Source organism: Dreissena polymorpha, chromosome 4 (genome assembly GCF_020536995.1).
Source record: "Dreissena polymorpha isolate Duluth1 chromosome 4, UMN_Dpol_1.0, whole genome shotgun sequence".
Taxonomy (NCBI): Eukaryota; Metazoa; Mollusca; class Bivalvia; order Myida; family Dreissenidae; genus Dreissena; species Dreissena polymorpha.
The window spans coordinates 85,912,186-85,926,410 of record NC_068358.1 but is presented as its reverse complement, the minus strand read 5'-3'; the positions used below and the strand labels follow the sequence as shown (position 1 = coordinate 85,926,410).

General features: G+C 36.1%; 1 protein-coding gene across 1 annotated transcript in view; it reads right to left on the bottom strand.

Annotated features, from left to right (window-relative positions):
- The window catches only part of LOC127879930 (zinc finger matrin-type protein 2-like), a 32,854-nt gene extending 18,828 nt beyond the window's left edge, over positions 1-14,026 (bottom strand). The window contains exons 1-2 of the mRNA XM_052427044.1: positions 13,966-14,026; positions 3,874-4,032 (exon numbers count right to left, since the gene is read on the bottom strand). Of these exons, the coding sequence (XP_052283004.1) occupies positions 3,874-4,032; positions 13,966-13,977 (171 nt within the window). The 5' untranslated portion in view covers positions 13,978-14,026. The remainder of the gene's footprint in view (positions 1-3,873; positions 4,033-13,965) is intronic.
- Between the last annotated feature and the right edge of the window lie 199 nt (positions 14,027-14,225).

Here is a 14,225-nt window from a genome sequence, read left to right as displayed (position 1 = left end):
GAAGTTAATGTGCACTGAAGCATGAAAGTGTTGCCAATAATTGTCGATAAGAGCGATATAGCCGCGCACTTGTGGGTCCCTGCTCGCTCATTGCCATCAATGTTTTTTTGACAATATTTGCAATTCTCAGCGCAATCGGTCCCCTAGTAGTAACAATTGAGTAATAAGGTCCCCAAAATACATGTGTGAAACCGTTATGTCTCTTTTGACCTTAATTGGCACTATTTGACATATGTAATACATCTGCAAACTGTTATTTTGACAACATCATGTAAAAGAGAACAATCGTTGATGTACAGTTTAAATACTGTGCTTGATTAAAAAGTATGATTACTCAAACACTTTTCAAGAAAACAATATATTGTATTGACTATAGCATATCTCAATCAGACAATGTCTCTTTCAAAATGGTTGAAAACGGGAACAGTTCAGACTATTTCGGATTAAAAATGTATAAATAATCGTTGGTACTTGAATTCGTGGTTCAGCGGACCAACGAAATCCATGAAAATTCGTACCACACAAAATTAAATGGTTTTACCGTAAGTGATTTTCCAAAGGAGGCATCCGTGGAATCCAAATCTTGTTTTTGTTAGCACGCACGAAACGCAAAAGAATTCTATATTTGTACGAGAAGACACCAAATGCATTTATTTTCATCGTTGCGTTCGTTATCTTTGCAAAGTATTTGCAACGTGCTTGAAAGAGTTCTTGTGTTTATTCGGTCACGAGTTATAAGTGATTGTACAATTATAAGAGATGTAAGTATATTCACGAAAATCGATCCAATATAACTGGACATTCAAGTACATTGTTAAATGTGCCGCATAATACTTAAATCGTTCAACTTTGAGTTTGACAATTAGAAAAACAACAGGGCTTTAAGAAAATCGCCACGGTGAAATGTTAGATTATTTTTTAAAGACTGAATTCATCTGTTCAATGTGATTCTTTGATGTTTTCTGTCATGCCTGAACACTATACACCAATCCACATGGAAAACAGAGCGCATTCTATTGCTTGTTCATAAAATTCAAATTCAAAACAGACAAGGTATTAAATAATGTAACCTCAACAACTTGCTCCTTCTGGCAAGAATGGGTTCAAAACAGGCAAGTGCGGTAAATGTTGATAGATGCTAAAGTTGCTCAACTTTGGGCTTGAATATCTGACGAACAACGAAAATTAAAAAAAATCGCTACAGTCAAATTTAAGATAATTGTTTTAAGTTTAGACTCAGTTATTTAAGTTGTACCTTGGATGAGTTGTGTGATGCCCGGACACGTTTTGCCAAGGTATATGAAAAATGGTTGTTTTCTTGCCTGATCAGGCAATTTTTCTATCAATATTTCCCGATCAGGCAAGTAACAAGAGCTGTCAGAGGAAAGCGCGCTTGACTATTCGAGTGCTTGACGTTTTGGGGGGGGGGGGGGGTTGAGCGGGGATAAAATGTGGGGTGTGGTCATTTATTAGACGATCTTTTAACAATAAAAAAAGGTAGGGGCATGGGGTATTGTTTGGGTGGAATCCATTGTGGTATTCAGGTAATTGTTGTTTTGTCAAAGTAATAATAAAACGTGATCATACATAAAGAAGTTATGGCAATTTAAGCAAAATGTTCAATTACATGTATCTAGGTGTAAGGGGCCATAATTATGTCAAAATGCTTGATACAGTGATCTGCTCTTGTTTATAGATTGGGGTCATGTTGGTAAACAAGTATGCAAAATATAAAAGCAATATGTCAAAGGATAAAGGAAATATTTGGGGTAGTACGCAAAGTTTAACATAGATTTATCAATAATATGCATATTCTAAGTATAAATGGGTTAATAATTCTGTCAAAATGCTTGATACAGTTGTCTGCTCTTGTTTATAGGTTGGGGTCATGATGGTAAACAAGTATGCAAACAAGGGCTGTTTGTAAAACATGCATGCCCCCCATATGGGCTCTCCGTTGTAGTGACAGCCATTGTTTGAATATGTTTTTTGTCACTGTGACCTTGACCTTTGACCTAGTGACCTGAAAATCAATAGAGGTCATCTGTCAGTCATGATCAATGTACCCATGAAGTTTCATGATCCTAGCCATAAGCGTTCTTGAGTTATCATCCGGAAACCATTTTACTATTTCAGGTCACCAGGACCTTGACCTTTGACCTAGTGACCTGAAAATCAATAGGGGTCATCTGCGAGTCATGATCTATCTACCTATCAAGTTTCATGATCCTAGGAATAAGCGTTCTTCAGTTATCATCCGGAAACCATTTTACTATTTCAGGTCACTGTGAACTTGACCTTTGACCTAGTGACCTCAAAATCGATAGGGGTCATCTGCGAGTCATGATCAATGTACCTATGAAGTTTCATGATCATAGGCATAAGCGTTCTTGAGTTATCATCCGGAAACCATTTTACTATTTCGGGTCACCATGACCTTGACCTTTGACCTAGTGACCTCAAAATCAATAGGGGTCAATTGCAAGTCATGATCAATGTACCTATCAAGTTTCATGATCGTAGCCATTAGCGTTCTTGAGTTATCATCCAGAAACCATTTTAAAATATTTCAGGTCACCGTGACCTTGACCTTTGATATAGTGACCTGAAAATCAATAGGGGTCAGAGTCATGATCAATCTACCTATCAAGTTTCATGATCCTAGGCATAAGCGTTCTTGAGTTATCATCCGGAAACCATTTTGCTATTTTGGGTCATGGTGACCTTGACCTTTGCCTAGTGACTTGAAAATCAATAGGGGTCATCTGTGAGTCATGATCAATGTACCTATGAAGTTTCATGATCCTAGACATACGCGTTCTTGAGTTATCATCCAGAAACCATTTTACTATTTCGGGTCACCATGACCTTGACCTAGTGACCTGAAAATCAATACGGGTCATCTGCCAGCCATTATCAATCTACCTACAAAGTTTCATGATCCTACGCATAAGCGTTCTTGAGTTATCATCCGGAAACCATTTTACTATTTTGGGTCACTGTGACCTTGACCTTTGACCTAGTGACCAGAAAATCAATAGGGGTCATCTGCAAGTCATGATCAATCTACCTATCAAGTTTCATGATCCTAGGCCTAAGCGTTCTTGAGTTATTATCCGAGTTATCATCCGGAAACCATTTTACTATTTCGGGTCACTGTGACCTTGACCTTTGACCTAGTGACCTGAAAATCAATAGGGGTCATCTGCGAGTCATGATCAATCTACCTATCAAGTTTCATGATCCTAGGCCTAAGCGTTCTTGAGTTATCATCCGGAAACCATTTTACTATTTCGGGTCCCCGTGACCTTGACCTTTGACCTAGTGACCTCAAAATCAATAGGGGTCATCTGCGAGTTATGATCAATGTACCTATGAAGTTTCATGATCCTAGGCCCAAGCGTTCTTGAGTTATCATCCGGAAACCACCTGGTGGACGGACCGACAGACCCGAGCAAAGCAATATACCCCCTCTTCTTCGAAGGGGGGCATAAATATAAAAGCAATATGTCAAGGGACATTGAAAATATTTGGGGTAGTACGCAAACTTTAACATTTGCTGCATATTCTAAGTGGAAAAGGGGCCATAATTATGACAAAATGCTTGATAGAGTTGTCTGCTCTTGTTTATAGGTTGGGGTCATGTTGGTAAACAAGTATGCAAAATATGAAAGCAATATGTCAAGGGACAAAGAAAATATTTGGGGTAGTACGAAAACTTTAACATTTGCACGCTAACGCTGAAGCAGACGCTAACGCCGGGGTGAGTAGGATAGCTCCACTATATATATTTTATATATAATAGTCAAGCTAAAAAGGGGATTCCCAACTTTCCCAATCCGGCAAGATCCCAGACTGTTAACAGGAAGTTACCTTGTATTCTCTGGGCTTTAGCATTTCTCTCCTCACTGGTGGGTCGAGCTTGGAGAGCTCCTTTTCCAAGGCCTTCTTCTCCTCCTCCTCCAAGCGGGCTGCAACAATCTTCTCATATTCCTCTGTATCCCACTTCCGACGATGATCTGGTATCGGTTTCTACAATATATATTTGTTTTCAATTTAATGTTTGAAGGTGTTATGAAGACATTGAATGTTAACAGTTAATTACTCTTGGAGAATAATTGTATAAGAGTCAAATTCTATAACCCCAAAAGTTGGATACTTTGGAAAGTCAATGTTCTGTGCGTGTTTCCATAATCCTATCTTCATTTAATAATTAAATTACATGTATTAGTTATTCGTTTTCATCAATCTTTGCTTTATCTATTTATTTATTTTAAATCAGAAAAAAAAGTACAATAAACAATTATACATGAACATACATGCAGTTATATAGTGTGCATAAAATGTAACACGGTTTGAGATTACCTTTGTCGAGTTCAAAATAGTTTTCAAGAAAGCTATGCTCTCATTCATTGGTTAATAACGAAGGTGTGACTATTCTTGGGCAATGGTGTAGCAATTGTGAAAGGCATTGGTTGTATAATTGGAAAGCTGATTCTAGCAACAGATTGGAGTTATATGGATATATATTTTAGTAAGTGTTAAATTTGATTGTAGGAGATTTTATGAGATGTGTTATTACAATGTGAATGACTGTGCAACCGAATTATGCACGCTTGCAATGTATTTTTGTGGTAGCCAGATTGATTCTAGGAAATATTTTTGCAAGTTTGATGTTTGATAACTGCTTTAGGATAGACTTATGTGAACAGGCATCAATTTTTTCATTAAATATGAAGTCTTCTGCATTGTTTGAAATCAAGATTTTGCAGATAGATTGAAAATTTATGGAGTTGTGACCTCTTGAAATTGGCTGGTGTGCCGAAATCAGCATTTTAAAGGGTCGTAGCCACATACCTTGTTATATGACTGCCACCCTTTTTTCCTGAAGACTTGTGCAGAGGAACTTAAAATACCCCTCAGTGAAATATTTCAGAAATCAATATCTACTGGTACATTGCCCAGCGAGTGGAAACTAGCTAATGTAACTTGCATCTTTAAGAAAGGTGAAAAATGTGAACCAGGAAATTATCGTCCAGTATCTTTAACTTCAGTTGTTTGCAAAATTCTTGAGAAAATAATGAAACTCTATATTGTTCAGCATTTGACTACCCATAATCTAATGTCAGACTGTCAATTTGGATTTCGAAAGAATAGAAATACTGTGTTACAATTGCTAGCTGTATTGGAGGACCGGACAGATGCCCTTGATAAGAATCTTAAAGTTGACACTAATATAGTTAGATTTTAAGAAGGCGTTCAACAGTGTACCTCACAAGAGACTTCTGAAAAAAGTAAAAGGATATGGCATTTCAGGCTCAATTTTGAATTGGCTTACAAATTTAAATATAACCAGAAGCAAAGAGTAGTTATTGATGGACAGAAATCCAGTTGGTAGAGTGTTTTGTCTGGGATTCATGTGTTCTATTCTTGGGCCAGTGCTTTTCATTATCTTTATAAATGATTTGCCGGATGTGGTTGGCTGTTTGTGTATGATGTTTGCAGATGATTGTAAAATTTATCAGGGTATTGAATTGATTAATGAACAACAACAACTTCAGTCAGATATTGATCAACTTTGCAAATGGAGTAAGGACTGTTTGTTAAATTACAACATTAGCAAATGTAAAATTGTGTCATTCGGAAATGAGAAATTTAAATTTAACTATAAAATATTGGATGGTGATGGAAATGCTCTAAATCTTACCAGAGATGATTCTGAGAAGGACCTTTGTATACTCTTCACTAACAATTTGAATTTTGACAGTCACATTACACTGCAACTCCAATATATCACGGTCCGTTATATCGCGTTGTCCAATATATCGCGAATCGGCTATGGCTCCCAAAAATCTGACGAGCATAATCCTTAAATAAAATGTTTTTATCTGAGAATTTGATGCATTAAAATCCGTTTCAAGCAAGTATTTTTCCCTTTTTTTTCACCAACTTTAATCCAACAGTCATAATCCAGTTTTGACCAGATTGTTTGCTTACATTGTACATCACATTAACACCTGTGTACTGCGATAAACAAAAGACCCATTTGTCAAACATGACAGGTCATTTCGGGTGTTACAATTCTCTATTGAATTTGCTTTGAACTGCCGAAACGCACCAGTGCACACATGAAGGTGTACACAATTATAACAGTAAATGTCACAAGTCAATACTGACCTATCTCAAGTTACAACAACAATCTGTGTGCGTTAGATACAGTATACAATATAGATCAGTTAGTCACAATGCTCTACTATTAAACCCCATGCTGTGCATGCTTTTCATGAGAAATGAATGACGTCATTTTGTACATGGGTCTAATTTGTGCATGCTTTCTTGAACAATAAAACTCGGCAATGTTTTTCGGATTAAAAACTTTATTATACGCATTTAAAAAAACTCACATGGAATAATGTTTTATGTTATACCAATTAATGACATATGAATATAACACAAACTTGAATAAGGTTGGTAAATAGCGTGTTTTGAGATTGCATAATGATGCTAATTTATACATATACATGCATACATAAACTGACAATTTATATCGCGCGCCGGATATATCACGGTCGCGATCTTTGGACCCCTTCAACGGCGATATATTGGAGTTGCAGTGTAGTAGCATAGTATAATAATAGAGTCAACAGAATAATTGGACTAATCAGGAGAAAATTTACCCACATGGATAAATCCTTGTTTTTGACACTATACAAATCGCTCACTAGATCTCATATTGACTATGGGGACTTGGTTTACTATCCTCACACAAAGAAATGTAAATAAATTATTGAAAATGCACAGCGTATGGCCACCAGATTAGTACCTACCTGAAATCCGTGAACTATCATATCAAGATCGTTTGGCTGAATTAAATCTTCCTTCAAAGGACTATCGACGTAAAAGATTCGATATGATTCAAGTATTTAAGATAATCCATAAAATTGATGATATTGATGCTGGATTTTTTTTTGATTATGCTGAAAATAATGGGATAAGAGGCCATTGTTTAAAACTTGCAAAACCGAAAGCGCATAAGTCAGTTTGCCTCCATTCTTTTGGACATCGCACAATCTCAGTTTGGAACAAATTACCATAAGACATTGAGACATGTGATACTGTAAATTTGTTCAAGATTGGAATAGACAAATTATGGTTGGATAAGCGTTTTGACATATCAGAAGTGCAGGGTTCGCCAAATCTTGAAAAATCTGTCAGTCAGACTTGAAATTTTTGTCAGTCCAAATCAGTTTCTGTCAGTCCCACTGTCCGACTAAACTATAACAGCAAAACACAACACAAGAGAGTACCTTGTATTATGTATTGGTTTGGATCACATTAACATACAATAAAACATCTTGAAAGTCGATATTATTTTACAATTGTCATAAAAAGTAATCAACCACAAATAATCCAAAGGGGCAGAAGGGGAACGGATAAGGAGCCGGGTGCAGCTTCCTCTGAAATGAAAACGAAAATATGCTCCATTTCTACTTGAAAGAGTTTATTTCGCTCTACATTTCACAACTGTCAGAATCTTGGCACTTTCATAATATTTCAACTGCAAATCGTTCCACATTTTCCAACAATAAAATAAAAGGTTTAAACTAAAACTTATATTAAACAATGTTTAACGAAACGAAATCACCTGTTATCTAAATCACCAGAATTCTGTCACTTTTTGTTTTCTTCGAAGTGGAGTCATCTCCCGAAAACGTGTTGCTGTGAAAATCCTCATATATGATTGGTTAAAGAGGAATTGATCCGTATTACCAACAAGCGCAAAGTCATAGACAGCTCATATTTCATACATGGCCAAGTCCTCAAGCAAACCAACACAGCAAAGTACAGCAAAGTACTTGGACCTCACACTTGACAATAGCCTGTCCTGGAACAGCCATATTAACGCAACATGTAAGAAGGCTAATAACACCACAGCATTCTTAAGAAGAAACCTTAGCGCATGCCCACAAGATATCAAGGCCACATGCTACAAGTCCTTGATCCGACCTCAGCTAGAGTATGCAGCATCAGTATGGGACCCGCACACTAGGACGTACATGGACAAGCTTGAGAAAGTGCAAATAAGCGCTGCTCGATTCTGCACAGGCGACTTCAAACAAGCCAGCGGTGTCACAGCCATGATGAAAAGGCTTGAATAGACACACTTGAAGCCCGTCGCCAGCACGCTTAAGCTATCATGATCGTGAACAACCTAGTTGACATCCAATCCCAGCATGTCCTACTAACAGCTGGTGTTCATACAAGAGGCTACGCTAACAGGTTCCTTGTACCCTTTGCCAGCGCCAATGCCTACAAATACTCCTTCTTTCCCTCTGGCATCCGCATCTGGAACAGCCTACCAGAAGCGACGATCATGGCACCATCCCTCAACGTCTTTAAGACCAGGATGGACATGTGAAGGCCTTAACTCTGGAGCATCTTGTTTTTATCTTGGTTTTAACCGTTTTGAACGTGTTTCCCCTTACGCATGTACATAGTCACAATTGTGCGACAATGCTCCAGAGGAGCCCAGCACACTGCGCTGGGAAGAAGAATTTAAATCGAAATGCAGGAGTCACGTCCCAAACAAAAACGGTTAATTTCATATCGGTCTACTAACCAGAGCTCCAGATAAGGTTTTGTAAAATTCTTAAATTACTACAAGATTTTTAAAAAGAATTCTTAACTCTGAAATTTTATTCTTAACGTTACTACTAAGCTTTGGAAAATAATTCTTATTTTTTCTAAATGACCTAAAAATAAATAATAATGGTTATTTTCATGCAAAAAAAATCAAAATACACATACTAGCAACATTATTTATACGAGTTCAACAGTGTCTTTTCAGTATTATACAATTTTATATTCAAATACCTTCATACTCCCAAACTGTGCTTAGATTGCATGCCTTAGATGAATTTTTACATATTTCACAATTAAAACGAGTCTTTCCTTCAATCTTTTCAACGATTAGCCACGGGACTTGTCCCTTCCACTCGTTCAATGTTTTTTTGTGTTTAAGTTTGGACCCGTCGTGTGGCGTTTTTGTTTAGCTTTTCAGACTGTGTCGGCAACTGAACATACAACATCGTATAAGATCTTTTCTATAATGTCTTTCTAAACATTTAACTCCGACTCACTTTGCGTACAATATGTTAAAAGCGTGTTTTTGGGACGCTCTCTGGGCGCCGCCATTGTTTTTTGACTGATAAACTATATACGCCGCTTTTAGTGGAAAAAATGCGCTTTGTTAAACAAACCCGATAACCATTTTATATAATCACTTCAAAGATCTTTAAGACGCGAACAGAACTCAATAAAAATCGATACGAACCGATGTAAAAATAATATTCGTAACTTGATTTTGTAATTCTTAATGGCAGGGATGTATAATAGATTATACATCCCTGTTAATGGTACGACAAGATTTTAAAATAAATACGTAACAGACTTGAAAATAATTCGTAATTACGAAAATACGACCCTTATCTGGAGCTCTGACTAACCATTCGAAGAAAATCTGAAAAAATCTCTTTTTGTTCAGCCGAGCTAGGATTATTGGTGGTTTATTAATATTATAATTATTGTTTAATTATATTGACTTTCTGTCGGACCAATTTTCTTGTAGGTCCTGAGTAAAATTTGCCGGTCAGGACCGGCGGACCGATGGTTTTGGCCAACCCTGGAAGTGTATGAATTAAAGCAAATTATAATAACTTGTGACATTTGAAGGTTTCCAGTCAACTCGTACCTAAGTCAACTCGTACCCAATTTGGTTAACTTGTACTTTAGTCATTTTTCCGGTTGGTCAACTCGTACCTTTTTAATTTTGTGTTCTTTATGAAAAAAAATTGCGATGGGTGTTTGCAGATGTTTTTATGTTTGTTGCAGGTACAAGTTTACCAAATAAAATTATATTTTGGCATAGACTAACATAACAGGTTGTCTTTAGGATTAGGTAAGATAACATTAACTAAAATGGGAAAAAAAACGACAGTAATGATAAGATTTAAAAAAAAAAAAAAAGTAAAGCATAAAACACAACATACATACAAAATACTTAAATATTAACAAATTTTGCATCGAATTATGGTTCGTCAGAAACTCGAGTAGTCGATGGCTAAATCAATTAATCAACACCTAAAATACTTGTTCACACCTACGTGACACGGCTCGTTAAAATTGTAATTTACCTAATCTGCACCTGTGTTAAATATTGAATAACAGATTACTCGATACGGGTTGCTGATATCTAAATTGATTTAAGCTGCACCTTTGTATCTTTGCGAAAATAAACAATATTGATAATAAAAATTTAAAAGACATGTTGTCAATAATGTCATAAGCTATTAATACCTACTATTTTATACCTGTTCATGCAATTTGTAGGCCAATCACTCAAAATTTTGCAAATTAGTCAACGTTAGTCAATTAGATTTTTCTAGTTGATTGAACTTTTTTCAATTCTAATGAATTATGAATGTTCAGATAATTCTGTGCTTGATTCAACAAGAACCTGTCAATTACTGTGTATTAGTTGTTCCTCATGCCCACTGTCCCCACAGTCTTCTCACAGTCTTCTCACCTATACAGGACAGGTTGGGGGCCTTAAATGGCACCTTTTTGATACGACCCTTACTTGTCATGTATTCTTACCTAGATTTCTTTAAGTACTTTTTATTAAACAAAATAGAGAAAAATATTTTATTTTCCATTGATATAAAAATAAAAACATAAGAAATAACTATTAAAATAAAAAAATAATTGAAGAGAAGAGTCTAGAGTAGACCCACAACTGGAAAACATTATTTGTTGGCAAAATCAAGAACTTTGATTGCTTATTCATTTGAAGACCAATTGAACTTTTAAACATGAAAGGAATAAAAAACCTCTTAATACAGAAAGGAGACAAGTTAGAAGTAACTATTAAATTAATGGCAAGTTATCTCCTTTTGTGTGAGTCAGTGAAATGAAATAGCCTAAGGGCAGATTTGCTTCATTGTCAATATCAGAGTCATAACACTGCATGCATTTTATTACCAATTAAGGCTTAGGGGCCAGATTTATAACCCTGTTAAACACAACAGTTCTGTTTGTCCATCTGCTTATAAAATAGATATATCAATAGATCAGTGAAATACTATGGTTACTACAATAGTAATAATACTTTAGTAACAGATGTGATACACTGAGATAAAGATATTGCCTTAGTCCTTATGTATTCTAGGTTGTTTCCATATATAATAAAGAAGTCATTTTTTACATCTTTATTTTTTTTTTACAATAAAAAACTCAAAAAAAGTTTATCAATTACAAAATAATGATTGATTTAATATAGGATAGCTTTAAGTCTTGCTTTGTGATGTTTAAATTCTACTATTTTTAATCGACCAGTATTTACAGTACAGCCAAAGCGGAACAAACGTATTTCGCGATCCGCGGCGGCAAGGCAAAACGAGTCGATGCCGCGTCAGTCGTTGAAGCCGCGTCAGTATGCGGCGGCAAGTCGCATTTCGCCGCGAAACTTCGCATCTGTCCGCCGAGGCATGCCGCGATCCGCGACATGATGCCGAGTCGATGCGCATCATGAAATAAAAAATCTTTTAAAAATTATTAGTTACATGTAGTTAACAAATTTTGAAAGAACAATTATAATAATAATTAAAATCATAATAAATTTATTGTGCGCGGATTGTATTCGCATATACATGTAAGCATACTAAATGTGTCTGGCCAATTTAGTTTGTTTCCCACCCATAGTGTATGTATTTCACACATAAACAAGGTCACGTAATTATGTTTTCGCACATACAAGTGGTCAAGGCTCCAGCATATGGTAGATTTATAAATTAATTGCATGTTGATTTTGCTATTATATTTAAGCTGAGAAAATTAGCAGTTTGAAGCCACATCAATAATAAAGACGGTGACGACGTATTTGTTGTTTTGTTAATTATCAGCTTATTATAACTATTGATTGAATATGCGTATATAAACACGTTTTATTTTGTTCATATTATACAGTTAATATGGCTACTTACCCGATAATCCCGTATCTTCCAGTTTTAAAGCAAATGCTGGTGAATATTTACGAATACGATACACAAACATTTTCGATATTTCCTTAAGTATCAAATACATGTTGGTATTTGTTACTATTTATAGAGATGATGAAATAACGTCTAATCGGGGCGTTTTTTTTCCACTGAACACGCGACTTACGCCTGACGTGATGTTCATGTATTTATACAACACAAAATACACCCAAACTTTCCAAACGAAGTTCTACATTTTCGCGCGCTTTTTATGAAACAAAGGATATTTTAGCACTGTTTATTTGACGCTAGAATTTGCCAAAGGTCGCGTTAGCATTAAAATTCGGAAGTGTGTTTCGGATTACAAATTTAATAATGATAATCGAACGAAACATTAACAGTTTCGCGTAATTAATTCTACGCTACACATACATGTATGTACATGTAGGTGGATATCTTTTCACTCCATCCGCCGCGTACGTATGTGGCGGATTTACTCCGCGAAAGTACGCGAGGTTAATACAGACTTGGCGTCATTGCGCGGATAGATGCCGAGTGCCACAGCGTTACGCCGCGTGAACACACAATTCGGTCGCGGCGTACTAATAATCTGGCCGTGGCATAGCTGCGGATTATGTTTGTGCCGCGTTGGCTGTACTGTACCAATAATGACCAGGATTGACCGGTTTTAACCGGGTATTGAACGCCGGCCCGGTCAATACTCAATTGACCGGTCAATATGCCAACCCTGCGTTTGATTATATCCATCTGTTATTTCAAGATCTGCCGTTTAATCTGCATCGAATTACATACGTACCAAATGAAAGCAAAACTTTATTGTCATTAAGTGTAATTAGAAAACCGTTAATTATTTTACTATTTAACTTCAAAGTGGATCATACCTTTAATTGGTTATGGCTTCATGCGGTGTTTTCAATCAAACATATCACCAAAGAAAATGCCGACAACTACCGCGCGTGTCATTTTAGATGCACGACAAACAATTTATTTAACAAATCGTCAACGGTCCTGTTGTCATAAAGGTGTTATTAGTCAACATTTTATCAAACAAAACGCCGACGATTACATCATGTATCCGTTGTAGGCAAGACAAACACGTCGTTTATAATTATACACATGTCTACTTTTGAAAAAAATCACACAAAAATCAAGAAAAACTTATAACCTATATTCATACCAAAACATGTAAAAAAACATATTACACGTCTTTGATATATATAAATAATTTTTAGGGAGGGTACATGTTGACCAAATAGGTTAGGAGTTGACTAATCGGGGTACGTGTTGACCAAAAATCGGGTACGAGTTAACCAAATCGGGTACGAGTTGACAGAAGGTACATGTTGACTTAGGTAAAAGTTGACTAGCTTCGCATTTGAAACAAAAAAAATTCAGACCGGTATGGAGACATTAAAACTATAGAAAGGGATCAACTAGCTGTAAGAGCTATTGAAAGTCGCTAGAAGACACAAGGTATACACAAGGTAGTATATGTAAGTAATGTGAAAATACTGAGCTCATTTCACTATACATAAGTTAAAAAAATACTATTACTTCTGCTTTTGTTGTTTTGATATTTTGTATAACAAATGGACAATTTTGAGGAGTTTTGGAGGAGGGTAGCAGCTGGGTGGGGGTAGCAACTTATGCCGAGTGCCTGTGGTTGTAAGGTGTTTTCAGTCGCAAAGTTATTGTTGGTTTCACATTAAAATTAAATACAAAACGTCCAAAACCATCCGAATCAATCAATCCGGATTTTGCAATCAATCCCAAGCTATTTGATTTACTTCAGTTGTTTTTATAAAATGGATACTTGTAAAACTTATTTTGCGGTAAATTTGACGTTTTTTTGACAAATTCAAAGACATAAGAAACCTTTAATGTTGCCAAATTTGTTAGTATGTGTTACCTCGTATGCCATTTTGTTTTTGTTTTGCGATCGACACGAATAAGCACACTAGCGGTTAAACACTACTGTAACATTTCACACTTAACTGGTTCCCCGTTGAATATAACCGTTGACTGTAATATTTTTCTTAACCCTCCCTATACGGGTCTGAAACATTACATTGGCGACGAGGATTAATGTGTTAACATGGCTCTTCCGAGTTTTGATAGATTTACAGTGTCTAATGACAGCCATTCCGTTGGAATACGATGGGACAAATA